The sequence below is a fragment of the Penicillium citrinum genome (assembly GCF_028827155.1).
Source record: "Penicillium citrinum strain IBT 23319 chromosome Unknown utg000003l:1.0-4596430.0:1.0-4598250.0, whole genome shotgun sequence".
Lineage (NCBI taxonomy): Eukaryota > Fungi > Ascomycota > Eurotiomycetes > Eurotiales > Aspergillaceae > Penicillium > Penicillium citrinum.
Window position 1 is genome coordinate 3661617 of NW_026622688.1, and position 14050 is coordinate 3675666.

The 14050-nt window shown below is 46.9% G+C and overlaps 7 protein-coding genes across 7 annotated transcripts; 5 read left to right on the forward strand and 2 right to left on the reverse strand.

Annotated features, from left to right (window-relative positions):
- Window positions 1-446: 446 nt before the first annotated feature.
- Window positions 447-3743, forward strand: N7469_004596 (patatin-like phospholipase family protein; the record flags this gene model as incomplete). The annotated part of the gene is made up of 5 exons (XM_056643516.1): window positions 447-1470; window positions 1521-2078; window positions 2147-2654; window positions 2714-2740; window positions 2801-3743. 5 exons carry the CDS (start codon window positions 447-449, stop codon window positions 3741-3743), a joined length of 3060 nt encoding a protein of 1019 aa, XP_056502928.1.
- Window positions 3744-3954: 211 nt separating this feature from the next.
- N7469_004597 (uncharacterized protein) lies at window positions 3955-4441 on the forward strand (the record flags this gene model as incomplete). Its single annotated transcript, XM_056643517.1, has 3 exons — window positions 3955-3987; window positions 4027-4146; window positions 4196-4441. 3 exons carry the CDS (start codon window positions 3955-3957, stop codon window positions 4439-4441), a joined length of 399 nt encoding a protein of 132 aa, XP_056502929.1.
- Window positions 4442-4734: 293 nt separating this feature from the next.
- Window positions 4735-5383, forward strand: N7469_004598 (uncharacterized protein; the record flags this gene model as incomplete). The annotated part of the gene is made up of 2 exons (XM_056643518.1): window positions 4735-5108; window positions 5155-5383. 2 exons carry the CDS (start codon window positions 4735-4737, stop codon window positions 5381-5383), a joined length of 603 nt encoding a protein of 200 aa, XP_056502930.1.
- Window positions 5384-6013: 630 nt separating this feature from the next.
- N7469_004599 (uncharacterized protein) lies at window positions 6014-6586 on the reverse strand (the record flags this gene model as incomplete). Its single annotated transcript, XM_056643519.1, has 2 exons — window positions 6014-6464; window positions 6513-6586. 2 exons carry the CDS (start codon window positions 6584-6586, stop codon window positions 6014-6016), a joined length of 525 nt encoding a protein of 174 aa, XP_056502931.1.
- Window positions 6587-7614: 1028 nt separating this feature from the next.
- Window positions 7615-10129, forward strand: N7469_004600 (uncharacterized protein; the record flags this gene model as incomplete). The annotated part of the gene is made up of 5 exons (XM_056643520.1): window positions 7615-7752; window positions 7803-8579; window positions 8631-8793; window positions 8848-8864; window positions 9062-10129. 5 exons carry the CDS (start codon window positions 7615-7617, stop codon window positions 10127-10129), a joined length of 2163 nt encoding a protein of 720 aa, XP_056502932.1.
- On the reverse strand, window positions 10119-11127 carry N7469_004601 (uncharacterized protein; the record flags this gene model as incomplete). Its single annotated transcript, XM_056643521.1, has 3 exons — window positions 10119-10226; window positions 10275-10486; window positions 10533-11127. 3 exons carry the CDS (start codon window positions 11125-11127, stop codon window positions 10119-10121), a joined length of 915 nt encoding a protein of 304 aa, XP_056502933.1.
- A 279-nt stretch (window positions 11128-11406) lies between these two features.
- Window positions 11407-13974, forward strand: N7469_004602 (uncharacterized protein; the record flags this gene model as incomplete). The annotated part of the gene is made up of 3 exons (XM_056643522.1): window positions 11407-11827; window positions 11875-12167; window positions 12214-13974. The coding sequence occupies 3 exons, from the start codon at window positions 11407-11409 to the stop codon at window positions 13972-13974; spliced, it is 2475 nt and encodes an 824-aa protein (XP_056502934.1).
- Window positions 13975-14050: the final 76 nt, after the last annotated feature.

Below are 14050 nucleotides of genomic sequence, written 5' to 3' on the forward strand. Positions count from 1 at the left end.
AGACTGCTACAGCTGATTGGGCGAGCATATGTTCCGGTTCGGGGTCAGACGGCCTGTGGTGAAGACAAAGAAGTTCGCCCAAAGCCTGATAATTACAAATGAACCCTGTCAGTAAAATGCTACACTTGCCATTATTCCGTCCAATTTAACTTTGACAAAAGTACCTCAAGGCAAGGTTGCTATGCGTGTCAAATGGCCACTTAGGTTCGCCCAAGTACGAAGAGTGCGTAGAGGGAGAGGAGGGTGAGAGAAGGGTGATAATATTGCAATAAAAAATAGATGAAACTGGAGTCTCGGTGATCGCGTTCGCTATAATAGCGAGTCTAGGCCTTTATATCACCCAAGCTATGAAACAGCTTGTAAATGAAGGGAGAGCCGCCAGCTTAAATATCCATTGCTGTTGAATGAAGAGAGACATAGTTTTCATTATTTTGCGAGACCACAAAATGCAGAACACCATAGACATTGGCTGGCTTGACGTCGGCACTCGAGAAGACTCCAGACTCGCTGTTGTTGACCATAGGCGTCTACCACGCATAGTCGCGGAATTACCGGATCCAGAAACCCAATATCCATCTTTATGTGTATTTTTGGGTGGCAAAAGCAAAGACCATGCCCTCCAGCAGATATACACATTGAACAATATAAAGAGACATGCATCTGAAGCTCAGGTCAGACTCAGATACGACATCGCTTCCTCGGAAAGTTCTCAACCCGTTCTCTTAGCCGACGGTGCAATTCCATGTGCTGCGGCCTGTCATTCTTTAACAAATATTGCGGCTGGTGTTGGTATACCGCAATTGTGGGAAATTCAATCCGCGGAAAAACTGCTGCAAATACTATGGTCGCGAATTATTTTTCTCTTTGCGGATGTAGTTTGTATCTTCATCGATGATATTACCAGTCTTGAAAGAGCCACAGAGTTCCTAATCACTTGTATGGAACTCGGTTCTGCGTCCTCTGAACCTCGCTCCCTTTTACCAAGACTTATCCTTATCTACGACAGTGAGCTCAGGATTGGTGACGCTCATTTACATGGCGATGACCCTGTCCACAACCGTCTTCGGCACGCTGGGTACGACGATCTATCAGCGGTATTTTCCGGAAAATCTTGCGTACAGGTACCGGACACCCACTTGTCAGATAGGGCAAGGTACCTGCGGATCAAGACCGCCATAGCCGAACAAGTCACGGCGATATCATTCCTTCGGCAAGTCAACCGTGGTCGGCCCAACAGCAAACATTTTCTGGCATTGTTTCAGTCTGCAGTTGCACACACCCTCAGCGATTTGTCAACCCCATTTGACATTATTCAGGCGACACGAAAAGACCGTCCCGTAAGTTTATGCGCAGAATCGAACCTCGTACACTACCTCGAGATCGGTCATCGAGCGTCTCTGTGTCCGCGTGAGCTAGTGCCATCCATCGCGTCAGCGCTCTTCATGGACCATTATGTGCCCCGAATGCTAGGTGTGTGAATCAGCCCCCACGTCCCATTATTGCAAACTGACATCACATAGTCGCCTGCCCTGTTACAGTTTTCCGGACGCTGTATCGGGACATCGTAAGGAAAGCGTATTGCAGATCTCAAGTATTGTGGCCGGATCTGTGCCCTACACAGCAGACTGATGCAGTCGAACACCATTTCTTCGAGCTATTCGAAGTTTTTACGGAGACAAAAAAGACATCTGCGATAATGCGAAGGACACAAATTGAATCACAAAGCGGGAAACTTTGTCGCTTACGGACTAACCTTATCTGCCTCTTCTGCCTTCTGAATGCTGCACAACATATCTTGGCTTGCGGCCATGCAATGTGCGATCGATGTGCCCAGGTATTCGGAGACTCTGTAGCTGGAACAGAGTATCAATTTAACTTCAGGGGGTGTCTCTGTTGTTTGTATCAAAGACCACTAACGGTGGATGTGCTCCCGCCGACGATGAGTCCCGCAGTCCTTGCCCTTGACGGAGGAGGAGTTAGAGGGGTCATCCCATTGGAGTTCCTCCTTCTAGTACAAGAGCACTTACGTCCGTGTACTATTCAAGAGGTCATTGATCTCGCACTTGGTACAAGTTCAGGTCGGCTAGAACCAACAATTCCCCATGGTTATGTCTTGATAAAACAATACCTGACGCGGTAATTACAGGTGGCCTCATTGCCCTAGGATTATTTTCCATGTTCTGGGGTATTCGTGAATGCTCAGAGCGCTTCAAAACCTTAGCGCGACGCATATTTTCACAAAGACGGCCATCAATCCTGTCTCTACTACTTTACCCCATTTCTGGATACAAGTCTTTGTTTGGTGAGGCGGGTAAGTGGATCCAGTGGCTCCTACATGACAGTTGCTATGACTCTAGAATATTTGATGCTGCACTCAAGGACACATTCGGAGAGAATCGCCGTCTTTTTGGCGCTACTGGCGAGAATGCCCCCAGTCCGCAACAATCAGGCACCAAGGTTGGTGTGGTAACGACAAGTATTTCCAAAAGTACAAGTACCTTCGTGATTGGAAACTTCAATGCATCCCACTACGCGACAAGTGAAGTCGGCAGGTTACCCGGGATCCGTGGGTTTTTTTTATCACTAATAATGCCACTAGACTACCATATATTACGCCCTAACAACATACAGCACGAACCCTGTTTGTGGAGAGCGTAAGTTACGACCCGACCCACAAGGCTAAATTCATGAACGGCTACTAATTGACGATCAGCGCTCGAGCCACCGCGGCTGCTCCTTTGTGAGTCGATTCAATGCATAAGTGTCGCACGGATCAGCTAATGAATGATTGGGTGGCAAGCTTCTTTACCCCCGTGGACCTAGAGGAAATCGGATCCTTTCAAGATGGTGGTTTAAAAAAGAATTTTGCTGGGGAAATTGCGAGCCAGGTTTCCCATCAAATTTGGCCTTTGTCCATGGGATCTATACGAATGTTGTCTTTAGGCACTGGAAAGGCGCAGTCAAGCGACCGTACCCCGCATTTTCGTCACATCTTTCAAGATGGATTTCTACGTCGAGGGTTTGACGCTTGGATGTCTACTATGGAAACAGACAGCGACTGGAAAAAATGGAGAAGTCGACTGACAGATGATGTAAAAGGAGATTGCCATCGCCTCGATGTTTCTCTAGGCGAAGCGCCTCAAACAATTGACGCTGTTGAGGCCATGGATCAGTATAGCAACCTCGTTCTACTTCAATCGGGAAGTGCTCGGATGGCTCGGGAAGCTGCAACGACTTTACTGGTCTCAAGATTTTTCTTCCTTGTTGGACCGTTACCGGAGCATACGGCTGTGCCGTTTTGGTGCTCTGGGTCGGTACGCTGTAGAGGGCCAGCCAGGAAGATCATCTCAGCATTGGAACATCTTTACCCTGAAGGGCTTAGTTATGTCTCAGACTCAGGACTGATCGACAATTTTGGTGGTCTAGACAACCTATGTCCTTCATGCGGGTGCTACAATCGTCCGATCTCGTTCCTGACTCGTCATTTGGACCATACAGTGAATGTTTATGTACAAAATCGATCAAAGAAACGGTGGCGAATATCCGGCTTCCCAGAGACCGTGGCCACTTTTGCCTTGCGCCAAGGTCTACATACGCCCTTTGGCCGAGGAGACCACGATTGTCCCAGTCGGCACCCTTGCCATGAATGTGACGTGATCAGGGACGCCACAAAAAGTAAAAGACGGAGGCGCCAATCAACGGAGTCGGGGAATGTTAGTTCTAAGAAACGCGCGCCAGCTTAACTTACGCACCTAGAGAAGCTTCCCGTGACGTTTCCAGGCACCTGAACCAAGTTGAATCTAGATGCTTGAACTAAAAATCCCACAAGTTTATTTTCTTTGACCCCATGTATACTTGAGACGTAAGATTAATATGCCGTTCCCTTCAAAATCGGGCAAACCACCCATCTTCCTGGACAGCCTCTTTTTACCTTGCCAAACCTTCACTATAGTTATGGGCGGCCCTGATCTAAATAAAAACCCGCGGGTGAGATATAAAAATCGGGTAAAAACATTGAAATCCAAGGCCCATGAGCTCTCAGACAAATGCGGCGCAAAGGTGTATCTTGTTATAGATCACGAGCGAGAATTCTTCGTTTATAACTCCGTTGATGATGCCGATTGGCCACCTGCGGATAGTCTACTAGTAGGTCCGCCGTATAGTTGAGTTGGTCAAAGTATTAATCGACTTCTAGGAAGCACATTATCCTCATTTGGATCGCAAGGGTTTTAAGGAAATGCAACAGGAAACGCGGAAGGAAATGCGAAAGGAGATGCAGAGGGAGATGCAGACGGAAGAACAGAAAGAAATAGAAAAGCCTCTCCCCGGCCCCCACGACCCCGATCGCTCTGTGCAGTGGCTTGCGGCAAGGTGGGAGCACTTACGTTCCTTGGAGGAACTACACGAAGCTATGGAAGTGGCATTCGATGCTTCTGGGTAAATTGACTTAGAATGAAAATTCTGGTAATAAAATCAAACTCTTTAATCAAACGATGAATGTCAAGGCAGTATATGTTGTGAAATGGAGGGGATTAGCTTTTAGTCGTGCAAGGGCCCTTTTTCTAGCAAATCAAAATCTATATCTTATTACAGTCTAGGGCAAATACTGGTGCCTTTGCAGACAACACTTGGCTCTGATCGTATATAAAACAATGGACTACGTCCGCAGGTAATTGCGGCTACCATATAAAAGCAAGTGCGCTGTTTGTGATTTGAACTCTTCAATCAGAAAAAATGTCAGCCAACTCATCAGCTCGTACTCAAATCGATCAGCTACCATATGAGTCTTTTGAGACTCCCTACGTGCGCATGGTATTTGAGGCTGATCAGGTACCTTGGCAGCATAACATACTTGCCAGTGCAGCGCACTGGATCTTGTTGGCTGGTTACTTGGTTGTGCCGGGCACTTTCACCTCTCTACAGAAATCAGACGCCGTTCAAGATGAGCTGATGGAAAGCGAAACGGGAGAGTTGATTCTTGATACTATTCAGAACCCGCCCCTTCTCGCGACAGCATGCTTCTTCTTTGTTGCAGGCTTGATGATAATGGCTTGGCTCTACCACGACCACCGTGAGAATTATATCTGGCTCATCAACCGAATTTTCATGTATGTACTTGGTCCCATTGAAGGCGCATTTGCTAAAAGGTTCTAGGCCAACACTACTGAACGCACTTGCCGGTCTTCTCTCAACAATCATCAGTCTGTATACTGCTCATGATGGCGATTGGTCGATCATGGCTTTACTTACTGTTATTGCGTCCGGCCTTTCTGTTGCCTCTGCTTCCGGCTTACTGATTATATATAAGTTCGGAAAACTGGAAAGGTTGAAGCAGGAGCACATCCTTATCGTCAGCTCTGGCGGTCGTACTATTCCGGCCTAGGCACAATTCCTCGAGATATCGATTCAGTCTAGATGAACGCTCCAATTTTGTCTTCCGTTGGTGGGTGAAAAAGCTATGGTAGGAACGCTCGAACTCTCTAAATAACCAGGAAATTATATGTTGTCAGAATCTGAAGTATATATTGCATCTTGATGAGCCTTGAAAGAAAAGAGGGACTAAGCATAAATATAATTTTTAAGGAAAAACGTAGAAAACACCCAGAATTTGTTATTGTCTCATTCTTTTAAGACCCCCCAGTACATGATTGTGTCTAGATAATGAGGAATCAGATACCAATCCCGACCGTTAACGCTGGTTTGTTCTAAGAATATATGCTAGAGCCTTGTAAGCCAATGACAAGACAAATTTGCAGCAAACCTACCTCATATAGATACGAGAATGATGCTGATACAAGTTGCTCAGCGAAATGCACCCCATACCGCGATAGAATCGAAGTCGAATCTTTCTGTGTTGGGCTATGACAACCTTGAGTAGTGGTTGAGCTCAGAGCAAAAAGTAAGTCACGAAGTTTTTCGCGGTCATCAAAGAAGCTGGTAGAACCCTCTTCGAACATGGCGTCTCCGATATTGGCTACTGGTGTGAGTGCTTCATTCGGGTCCTGATAATTTTTTAAGGATTACCTATCTTGACAACTCCATCTGGACATAGAAGGATATTGCTACTCTGAACATTCCCATGCCCCATTTTTAAATCCTCATGTAGGTATTCAAGACCGGATAGGATGCTTCGACAGATCCCTGCAATGTCAGGCTCTCCCAGAATGACGGCTGGGGTGGTGGTGACTTGCGACAAGCTTACAGCCAGCCCGTCGTAGTTATACGCTAGATAGAGATTGTTATCATCATAGAAGGCTTCTACTAAGCCAACCAAGTTCGGATGAAAGGCTGGCTGAAGCATTGAAAAACTTGTTTGGTTTTGCCTTGTCTCTTTTTTCTTGATCAGAACAGTGGAATATCCGAAGTAGTTGCCAAGACTGAGCCACCCCAGGCCTGCCTGGTTGATTTCCCAATTAAGTGAGTATTTCTGGGAAGGATGTCCAAGATGGGGAAATCCTTGTCTTCTAGAATCTAATTTAGTTTGGTGGCCACAGTCAAAAGGAAATACATACTTTACAGGTAAAGACATCGTTCGCCGCATGGTCTCCGATGGTTGCTTGTTACTTCGGACCTTGTGATGGATCATAGTTGCGTTGACGGAATTCAATAGGAATGTACAGATGAGTAGAGATTTTTCTAGACTCGGTTATAGACTAGTCAGTCAGGTTTCCGCTCTAAGTGAAGAATCTGCAACTAGTGATAGGACAGTATTCGAATGTTATCCGTCCTGCTGCGCCATCCCTTCCCGGGACCATAAGACGAACCATTGTGGGTACGAACTGCGACCATGAAAACGAGCCACTGCGGGCACGAGCTGCGACCATGAAAACGAGCCACTGCGGGCACGAGCTGCGACCATGAAAACGAGCCACTGCGGGCACAAGCTGCGACCATGAAAACGAACCCTTGTGGGTACTTTTTGCGACCATGAAAATGGCCATGCGACCATGAAAACTGATCCCTGGAAAAATATCACCTTCCACCGGCGATAATCAAGATGATTAGATATGGCACCCAGAGCAGACTCTGGTCAACGAACCCTGAACCCTGTCCGAATCCTTGTTGGTCGACACTAGCTGCATTAAATCATCCTCGTAAGTTAAGCATTTATATATCGCTCGATGCCAAAGGCTGTCGTTCGCATTTGCTTGCATAATCGGGGTCATATGATTAATCTTTGCTGATTTTTCCAGATACTGAGAGAAATACGTCAAACTCAACATGAATTCGCTCAAAACCACAGTTTTGCAGGCAACACCAGAAACAATATACAGTGTAATTATTGGCTGCACCATACTGTTGGTTTTATTATACAATCTTACTATGTCTGCTCTGTCGGCCCTGTCTTCGTCAGTCTTCCACGCGCATGTTAGATCATTCTTTTTGAACCATATAGTTTATGCGCGGTCATATTATCGCTTTCTCGGGCCCAGGTCTATCTCAAGACCACATTTCATCCTGGCAAGCCTTTATTACGGTATTACCGGCATCTTTAATTATATAGGGATCCATAATGTTGAGGCTGCTGGAAAGCGGGCTGCGAGAATCTCTCTTGTCAATTTAGTTCCGTTGTTTCTGGGAGGTGGCTATGAATTTGGGGCTCGGCTTTTAGGGATGTCCCTTGAGTCTTATGGATTCCTTCATTTTTTGCTTGCATCTGTGGCCTTCTTGGAAGCTACTGTGCATGTCATCATACTTGCTCAGACAAAAATGATTTCGTTGGAGGATAACATTCAATTTCACGGCATACTGGTAAGTTTACAAATGCGGGGAAGAATCGACTTCCGTTAACTATGGTACAGGCAGCCAGTATGCTTTTGGCTTTGTTTTTACTTCCCTTTGTCAAAAAGCGAGTGTACGAAGTATTCCACATTACTCACGTAGCTTGTGCGGTAACATTGGTTTACGCAATTTGGCAGCACTGCCGCTTGACGAAGGGGGAAACCTGGGCATTTGCACTGACATACACGACTGTCTTCGCTTTGACTGGTGTATTGCAACTGATACGGATTATCTATAGGAACAGGGTTTTTGGAAGAAGTCATGTTCGGTTGAATGTACAGCCTTACATAGGCGATGTCGCATTAATAACTCTAACCTTGCCAAAACCCTGGACCGTGCGCGCAGGCCAACGGATAAATCTGGGGATTCCTAGAGTCGGCATCACATATGTTCTTCAAACACACCCCTTCGCAATCAGCTGGTGGGAGACTGATGTAAAAGGACGTGCAGTCTCAATCTCAGTATTACTCCGCCCGCGTTCAGGCTTCACACGACGTCTGTTCGACAATGTCAAAGTAATCAATGGCTGTGGGGCCTGGATCGATGGACCATTTGGTCCGTCATCCGTTGGTTGGAAGTTAAACGGTAAAGTCGGTGACTACGGGCACGTATTCATGGCCATCACCGGAATAGGTATTGCCGCGCAGTTGCCCTACATTAAAGAGCTTTTGGATGGACATGACAGAGCAGAAATTCCAACGCAGAGGATTTCGCTGGTTTGGCAGTTAGACCAAGCCGGTGACTGGGAGAGTACACGTGATATTCTGCAGATGCTTGTTAGACAGGACAACGGATATGTAAGATCATCTTCTCTGTTCTACGACCATCGCTCACCCATTCCGGCATAGATGCTTCGGGTTTCCGTTTACGACACTACCCAATCCCAAACACGGACGGAAACTCAGCATATTGGCGACAAGGGATTGATCACTGTGCGTGGAGGCCAGGTTGACTGGGAAGAGCAACTCAACCACGAAATGAGAGATCATGCAGGGCAGTTGTTGGTATCGGGTCAGTATTCGTCTCTTCCAAAGGAAAATAAACTATGTACTAATTTAATTCAAGTATCTGCGCAAGACGAGGTGCGCAACAGGATCCGTAACTTAGTCAGACTTAGGGTTAATAGAGGTGTTGAATTATTCGAGACGGAATTTCAGCCTTGGCGCGATGTTGGAGGACTTCGAGCGTTTTTGAATCCATAAAGTTATATTATATAGGGCATATAAGTCACTTGGAATTTTGCAATTTCTGAATGGTGTAGCTTACATTTCTGCACGAGTCTAGTCCCGCAGGACCAGAGACTCCCGCAGGACTAGAGACTCCCGCAGGACCAGAGACTCCCGCAGGACCAGAGACTCCCGCAGGACTAGAGACTCCCGCAGGACTAGAGACTCCGGCAGGACTAACGACTCCTGCAGGACTAGAGACTCCGGCAGGACTAACGACTCCTGCAGGACTAGAGACTCCGGCAGGACCAGAGACTCTCGCAGGACTAACGACTCTCGCAGGACTAACGACTCCTGCAGGACTAACGACTCCTGCAGGACTAGAGACTCCCGCAGGACCAGAGACTCCCGCAGGACTAGAGACTCCCGCAGGACTAGAGACTCCGGCAGGACTAACGAACCCCGCAGGACTAGAGACTCCGGCAGGACTAACGACTCCTGCAGGACTAGAGACTCCCGCAGGACCAGAGACTCCGGCAGGACTAACGACTCCGGCAGGACTAACGACTCCCGCAGGACTAGAGACTCCCGCAGGACCAGAGACTCCGGCAGGACTAACGACTCCTGCAGGACTAGAGACTCCGGCAGGACCAGAGACTCCCGCAGGACTAACGACTCCTGCAGGACTAACGACTCCTGCAGGACTAGAGACTCCCGCAGGACTAGAGACTCCGGCAGGACTAACGACTCCTGCAGGACTAGAGACTCCGGCAGGACCAGAGACTCTCGCAGGACTAACGACTCCTGCAGGACTAACGACTCCTGCAGGACTAGAGACTCCCGCAGGACCAGAGACTCCCGCAGGACTAGAGACTCCCGCAGGACTAGAGACTCCGGCAGGACTAACGACTCCCGCAGGACTAGAGACTCCGGCAGGACTAACGACTCCTGCAGGACTAGAGACTCCCGCAGGACCAGAGACTCCGGCAGGACTAACGACTCCTGCAGGACTAGAGACTCCCGCAGGACCAGAGACTCCTGCAGGACTAGAGACTCCCCGCATCTATCCTAAGTGCTTCATTGTCACTGCAAAGACTGACTTCCCAAATGGTTACACTTTATTATTGCCATCTGAAGCTCTGGAACGTGAAAATAAGTTCATTGACAGTTCTATCTATTAGCACGGCTTCCAATACGAATACCAAGAGGTAGAGTCTCAAAATAGTGGCGCTTCAGACTCCATGCACCACCCGGGTTAGCAAGGTGCAAAAACTCGTCCTTTCAGTCGATCAGCATTGATACAATGAGAACAACTCGGTCACTTACTTCAATAAGACACTCAATAGTTGTTGGTTCTTTAGTTCTCTGCACGAAAGAATAGGCCAGCTGTGAAAGAGACGGATTGTTTGTGTCCTGATTAGGCTCTCCCAGCGGAGCAGAACGGTCACTTAAGAATACTACGACCCTGCCAATGTCTTCTATGTCCTTTGAAGCCCTACTAAGTGGGTGTTCTGAAAGCAATGACTCGCCAATATTTGCTAAAAAGGATTAGCTCGGCCTGAATTGTTCACAGAAAAAACATACCAAGTTTGACTTCACCTTGCCAAGTAAGTAGAATATTACTGAAATCCAACATCCCATATGTGATCCTGAGGATTGTGTGGACATATTTCAGCCCTTCCAGAACCTCCTTACAGATAGTCGCGATATCAGCCTCACTGAACGAAACAGTTCCTGCCACACATCCGAGAGTGACTGCCAAGTGTTCATACTCATAAACCAAATGAACCTCATCTCCTGATTGAAAGTGATCAATTAAGGAGACAAGGTTTTTATGCGAAGCAAACTGTAATTTCAGACATGATCGTTCCTTCTGAGACTGGGAATACTTCAAAAGACAAATCGGTAATTTCTCGGTGTCTTTCAAAGCTATCACTCCCGGCCCAGCCTGATCAATGTTGTAAGATTTGTGATACTTGGCTTGTGAAGTTTGCTTGGGGTTGTCCAACTTTCTCTCCAACTTGCTCGACTTGATCGGGATCCCGAGGCGATACGCGTGATTTTTCCCCTGGACTTTTGTCTCGGAGCTTGCTGACTCTCCTTGGATGCTATTTTGTTTCGACCACAATCCATTTAATTGGTGTGGAAGATAGGTCTCCCGTTTAGGATCTGGAGTCATATTAAATATCTGCCAAAGTTGAGGTCGAGTGGTCCCTTCTTTCTGCGATAGAATATATTCCGCACTTCGGGCTCTATATCTTCTCTTTTAAATTGCTGCCTAGTGGTCTGGAATGTTCGCAATTCACATGAAAATACGAGTAGATCATAATTTGCCAATATTATTGCCACGGCCTGTTCTGTACGTCCTAGGCATAAGAACAGAGAACAGAACACAAAACACTGTCGCAGCCTTAAATAAGAACGAAGTCCGAGTCCACCGCTCATCCGAAGCAACGCAATGGACGCATCCGACAATACATTGGGTCACCATACCAACAGACTCGCAGCACAAAGGCTCCAGTACTACCAAGGATGTGTTGTCATTGGTTTTCAGCACCTGAGGTTCCAAAATGACTCTGCACTGGGGAGTCGGCTGTTGGACGAACGAAACGTCACCAGAATTATAAAAATTTTCGAGATTGAGGGGTGTGGTAATCTTGAGCCAGAACATAGGGTTGCCGCCTTGGTAGATGGGGACACCTTGTCAAGAGCCCTCTCATTGTCGGGCCTCACACGGGATGCCATTCTAGATCCAACAAAGCAGTCACGTCTGTTCCTCGAAGGTGATGTTCATTTAACATGCGTTTATGGCAGACATCGGTTAAAGGCTGCAGAGTCATTTGGAGAAACTAATTGGCTTGTTGACCTTTATCTAGATCGTATGTACTCCTCTGTCAGTGAAAAAAAGGATACTGAGAATTTACAGAAATCCCTGCGGAATCCGTCACTCAACTCAGAGAAGAATCAGCAAAAAGTCTTGATCTTACCGATGGGGAGATATACCGCACCATGAGGCTGTACCAGATTTCACAAAACACCGCCCTAGAAAGAAAATGGCAAGCAAAATTGAAGTCTGATGGCCGGCGGCAAGATATCCGCCGCCTGCAGCGTGACGGGGTTCTCCTTGGCATTCTAGACAAGCTGCTGCCATATGTGGGACTGTGGAAGCCTTTGAAAACAACGCAGATTGAAAGAATGCTTGGACTTAAGTGCCCAGAGGTACGATATGCTTTCTGGCTCTAATATCGCTCGCTAACGAAGGTAGCTACTGAGAAATTATCTGAAGTGTGTTCATGAAACCTGGTCTCACATTCTTGATGTTAATGCTGGGTTACTCGTGGATCCGTCGTCTGTTCAATTACTCGAGGGACTTATGCCGAGAGCTTCCTTTAGTGATCGCAGTCGGATTAATCATTTAGTTGAGACTGGACAAGTATTCGCTCTTGTCTCCGAAACAGCAGAGAGAGAGTCGATTCGAAGCCGCCTTTTCTCGACACCTGGGAGGATAATCTCCTTGAATACGATGGTTCAGGATACCTTGTTTCTCGAAGAGCCTGCTAGAGCGCTCCGCCGTCTTTGCCCCAAATTCACTGGGAGCTTTAGAAATGCAATGCGGTACCGATGGAGCCAAACTGGTACTCAAAGGACGCTTGAGATTCAAAAGTCCGAGCATAAATTTGATACTATACAGCATTCAGCAGACTCCTTTGCACTGTGCATAATGCAGCTTTGGCTTTTTGCATTCAGGCATTTTATTCCCCAGCAGCGACGCGCGAAGAATCAAAGTCATTTTGGATGGTCCACTGAAGCCCATAGTCTCAGGAAATTGGCCGGCCTTGCCCACCGTCTAGGATTCGAATCAAAGGAGATCGGCGAACTTTTGAGCGAAAACTTATACCAGAGCATAGCCAAAGGCTTCATTGAATCGCTATGTAAAGAGGATTTTTATATCATCGAACAACGTCGAATAACCGCTTTGTCCACTCAGGTACAGAGAATACTGCGCAATCTTCCAATACAATCTGAAGAAGAGGTTGATGCGGTGGAATACGTCACAAACAATCCGGAAAGCGAAGCCAAAAATAGATTCAATTGCCCGGCGCTCGATCAACATGAATCACAACGGAAATTTCTTTTCCTCAAAAGCATTTTTGGCCCAGAGCAAGCGGCTGCGCAATATCCGACTCCCCTTGGAGTGACTAGAGAGATGCTGCTGTGCTTTTTCGGTCACAAGCTTAAAAATGTATTTTCTGGATCCTTAATTGATGAACCAGAACTTCATATACAGCAGTTCTCCACTCAAGAAGCACGCACTCAGAGCCCAATCCAAAATAACTTCACTACCGGCCAGGATCCCGAGTCCATAGAAGAACACACAGGGATATCAAATGAAATTGATGAGTTCGAAGGAATGACCGAAGACCAATGTTCAAGCCAGTATTCTCGAAGCCCAGGTTTGCCTGTTATAACGGAAGAAATTTTCAGCGAGCCGGTTGAAATTGAACCACATCCAAGCGGAACACCAGATGCGCCACCACCTGTTGCTCCCGGCTTCGAAGACGCGTCTTGTATTGGTCCAATGGAGCAAAGGAACCACTTAACAGTACGCCGAAGGGTTCCAGAAATTCTCAATACATGGTTTCAGGCACAACATGACGTGATAGTCATTTTTCTTTTCGAATCTCGAACTTATTTCAAGTTCAGCCAGACAGGTGGGTTTAACTTACGCTCGACATTACAAGACCTTTCCAGGGAACACATTTTTATCACCATCAATGAATTTGGCATTGGGACGCCAGATATTAATAAAACCTATGAGGAAACTTTGAGAGAGGGACTTTTGCTTGTCTGCAGAAGAGACAATCCTGCTCAAGGGAAAGACGAGATCGGAATGATATCTCTAGATAGGCTGCAGGACTACATTTTGAATTACGATATTCTTACTGGAAAGAGAAAGGCAGATAACAATGCAGATTTGGATGGTGAGCCTCGCAAGCGCCCTTTAAGGCCATCATCGCATAGCTAGGTCGCGCTGGCATTTCAACTTATCGGTGAAAAAAATACCATTGGTGAAGAACAAAATGGATTGCGGCTGGCATTTA